The following is a 4,167-nucleotide window of genomic DNA, read 5'->3' on the forward strand; positions in this document are numbered from 1 at the left end:
TTAAGTACAAGGTTCTCAAGAGCAACTTTGAAAATTCAAACATTTGTTTTTAGACTTAGAAAAATGAGATAGGAAAATAACATCGGCAGACAACAGACACATACCATATGGATCATAAAACTACAGGAAATAATTTAAGTTGCAATTTCCGGAAACCACACAACACTTCCCCCCCGTTGAGACCCGCCCCCGCCCCACCCAAACCCACCCTAAAAGGAAAAAGATATCACTTACATTTAAACCAATTTATCCTCACGTGAAGGTGTATTCCAACAGAGTTAGTCACCTCACAAGTTTTGTTTACTTACAGTGATAGAGAAGTCTGTTGCAAGTTAAAGCATTCGTTTTTCAGTTCGGAAATAAAAACAAGACATCCTTGCAATGCAACTCGGCGAGAAAAAAAAATCTTCATGTCTTCACTTTAGTGCAACTTTTAAACACGAAACAATTCCATTGGTTCCTTTAAGGTACCTGTTTATTCAACACCCCTCAGTCTGCAAAATATCCAAAGCAAAGGTCCGTCCCATGTGTATTTATCCATTTTTTTCGTCTTTTCTTTCGTTTATGTAATTTTTTTCTTTTTTTTGCTTATTGGGTTTCAAATGGCCTTTCGCATTAATGGTTTACTAGAACATAAACGCAGGACCTGTCCTCTGTCCTTGCTTATTCCATTCGAGCTCCGCGGTTCGTGCTGACAGTTTGACTACAGGCCTCGGAAAGGGAGGAGGAGAAAAGGGAGATAGCTGTACAACAGAACACATCCCTGATCGGTCAGGGCATCCAAAAAGAGACCACATCACAGACACGGAGCCTTCATATAACACAGTAGGGTTCCCTAGGTAACCTGGATTTTCTGCAATAGAGGAGTGTGGTGCTGAAGCAACGTCTGAGCTCCCGGTTGGAGAAGATGCAGATGAAGGGATTGACTCCCGCCTGAGCGAAGCTCATCCACACGGCTGCCGTCAGGTAGCCTCCCGGTATCACCGGACCCCTGGCGAACACCCTCCAGTAACAGGCCACCAGATAGGGTCCCCATAGACTCAGGAAGAAGAAGGTGATGATGTAGAACATCCTGCTTATCCTCTTTTCAGTCTTAAACTCGTCGAGCACCAAGAGACGCCTGCGTCCCGCCGCATTGCTGTTCTGCCGGATTCCCAGCAGGGTGGGAGGCGTGGGTCCTCGGCCAAACCCGGCCAGCCAGTTGGCGGCGGCCTGGCCGCTCGCCCCCGGGCCGTGGAAGGTCCAGTTTTGGCTGACGGCAGGCACGAACTGGACGGGCTTCATCTTTCGGCGGTCGTGAACGAAAAATATGAGCTTGAGGTAGACGAGCTGGGTGGCCAGGAGAATAAGTGCAAGGAGCAGCATGAACCCCAATGAGTCATTGGCACGGAAGGACCGGTGTTGGAAGGTGCACTGGTCCTCCTCTCGTATAAAGGAGTATGTGCCCACGTCCAGCACCGGTGGAAACGCCATGGCTACCGACAGGGTCCACACCATGCATATGACAGCCAGGCATGTCCAGAAGGTCAACCGCTTGGTGTAAAAGCGATGGTGAGCGATAGCCAGGTATCGCGTCACGCTGACGCAGAACAGCATGAAGGCAGTGTGGAAACAGGAGAGCACGCCCAAAAAGGCAATCACTTTGCAGGTCAGCGTGCCGTATGTCCAGGCCGAGCCATTTTTCACAGAGGTGAACACGAACGGGAAGCAGATGGCCGAGCGGAGTATGTCAGAGGCGCAGAGGTCCAACAGGAAGTAGTAGGGTGCTCGATGAAGGCTCTTGTCTTTGACCAGCAGGATGGAGATCAGGAGGTTTCCCACCACGCCGACGCCAATGATAAAGCCCAAGGAGGTCAGTTTAAGAAAAGTGGCAAGCGGAGAGACATTCTGCAAGATGTTGTGGTCCCCTGCATGGCTATAGTTCGCCATAGATGGAGGAGAGATCATAGAGAATGCTTAAAGCTTTAGCCAAGTATCATGATCTGGGTGGAAAGTGGAGCAATAGATCCATCTGGTGTGCTTTCAAGCAGGTTCCAGCCTTTCGTCACTGCTTCTCTTCTAAGGCATCCTTTGTTCCTTTGTTTCATCACACCTAAAACGATCCCTGAAAAACATGATCCACCCATTAGGATTCGCTCACATAAAACAAACTGGGGGGCTTTTCGATGCATCGTATCAGGTGCGGGGCCGATGCACGAGAATCATTCTTTTCTCATTGCCTTTTTCTAATTGCATGTCAAATTGCAGCTGCAACGGTATGCAGCCACAGCAGTGCTCATGCAGTTGCTTAATTCAGCACAGGGTTTCGCCATTAGACACAAACATAAATCCTGGTTAAAATAATAGACCCCCACCCCAAGATCTACTCTTTTCCAAAGAAAATCAAATAAATAATTTCAAAGCATGCCCGATGAGATGCTACATGAGCACAAACAATCACTTGTCTAGAAATGCGTTAATGCATAGTCCGTAAAATGTGCATTTATATCAATTCAATTGAATTCTTTTATTTGGTACAGACTGATGAAGCATCTGTCGAAATGCAGCAGGAAAAGCTGTTGATCACACCCTAAGATCCTGCAGAATCTATTCGTGTTCATTCCGTCAGTTTATCACGTTTCTCTTAAAAATAATCATGAATTTCATTATCATACGATCGAGGGTATAAAAGAAACGCAGTATTATGTTATATTTGTATAAAGGTTATATTTGGTTTGAATATAGACGTTCTCTAGGCAATAACAGTCGAGCGATTAACACAATTAAATGCAATTGGGGGAAAAAGCACGACGGAATTTCGTTTTATAATCTCTGTTCATGTTATTTGTACGCTGACGAATTCGACTCAAAATTACAGATAAACAAACAATGGATTGCGTCTATAAACCGAATCCACGCAATAGCCTGTGTCGTCTCTTTCACAAAAACACATCACTTGTCTTTCCCTATATAATAAAAGAATACACCCGTGTGTACACCCACTTGCATGTTTACAAAATCGTCTATGACCGAATTTGCATTGAAATAAGACATGCAGGATCTCGTGGATGGTTGCGTTTTATCTCGGTATACACACGGTCGGCTTTCCCTTGGATTTTTATAACGGAATGATTTCGGGTGGCTGTGGCCAAGATGCGCGTCCATTATAGGCAGAGCAAATACATGCATGCAAAAAACCGAGTGAAATACAGACAGCGGTATAAAATATCAATTAAAAGCATACCTGTTGATATACCCCCTTTGTTTCCCTGGCGGTTATTTACATGGCAGCGGTCGCTTTGCCGTAAAAAAGCTTTAGTTTTGTTGCCTGCTCTTTTCCCCACTGTGATTATACAGTAAACGGTGCGGACGGCGCATGCGCACTGGCGCTATTTGATCCCGACCGCGTCTCGTGTCTCTTGTTGCAGCAGCAGCATCATCTGCACTGATGGGTGCAGCAGCAGCAGCAGCAGCATCACGGACTCCTTTTACCCTTTGCCCTGTATTCGTGTCATATATGCCATCGCATATGCTGTGCAAAGTATGTATGTACGTCTTTTAACACAGACAACACAATTCTTAACATTAGATAGGCTCGGGATAACTTACTTTACATTAATAATTGACACGAGCTATTGTGTTTGATGCCTGTAACAGCTCTGAAGATGAGGTGTCTCATTCTTTTATATTGGCCTCATTGACACTGGATATATGTAGTTGGAATCAATTAAGTTAGATCAAATATGCAAACAAATAGTCAACCACATGGTCCCGAAAGTAGTGGATTTATGAAGTCGGTTCATTTTAAGTTCACAGACATGATCTGAAGTGCTTTCCAAATGCTTTTTATCCCAAAATATTTGTTTTAAAACGCCGTGGGCATCCATCACGTGATTTTATACTTTGTTATCCCATGAACATCATGTCAAAACTACAACACATATATAATTGATCACATTGAACCAAGGAAGAGAGAATTCAAAGCACACCTCTCCGTGTTTAATGCAAATACAGGAAGCATTAGTCATTCAACAAGTTCACCTATAATTTCACTATACAATGTTGAAACTAACGATCTGTCGTGCAGCGATTGTGACGTCACAAAAACATAAATCACTCTAGTGTCCGTAAAGCAGTCCACGTACATATAGCCTAGCAATGAGTCTAATAACTTCTTGTAGTCGTGTT

At 44.4% G+C, this 4,167-nt stretch overlaps 1 protein-coding gene across 1 annotated transcript; it reads right to left on the bottom strand.

The window, feature by feature from the left end:
- Positions 1 to 586: 586 nt before the first annotated feature.
- gpr85 (G protein-coupled receptor 85) lies at positions 587 to 3,637 on the bottom strand. The gene is made up of 2 exons (XM_079455314.1): positions 3,224 to 3,637; positions 587 to 2,104 (listed from the first exon to the last, which is right to left on the bottom strand). The coding sequence occupies exon 2, from the start codon at positions 1,945 to 1,947 to the stop codon at positions 814 to 816; it is 1,134 nt and encodes a 377-aa protein (XP_079311440.1). The 5' UTR covers positions 1,948 to 2,104; positions 3,224 to 3,637; the 3' UTR covers positions 587 to 813.
- Between the last annotated feature and the right edge of the window lie 530 nt (positions 3,638 to 4,167).

Source organism: Barbatula barbatula (assembly GCF_947034865.1).
Source record: "Barbatula barbatula genome assembly, chromosome: 4".
NCBI lineage: Eukaryota > Metazoa > Chordata > Actinopteri > Cypriniformes > Nemacheilidae > Barbatula > Barbatula barbatula.

Excerpts from the sequence above, each read along its gene's own strand:
- gpr85 (XM_079455314.1), bottom strand. The coding sequence starts at position 1,947 with ATGATCTCTCCTCCATCTATGGCGAACTATAGCCATGCAGGGGACCAC.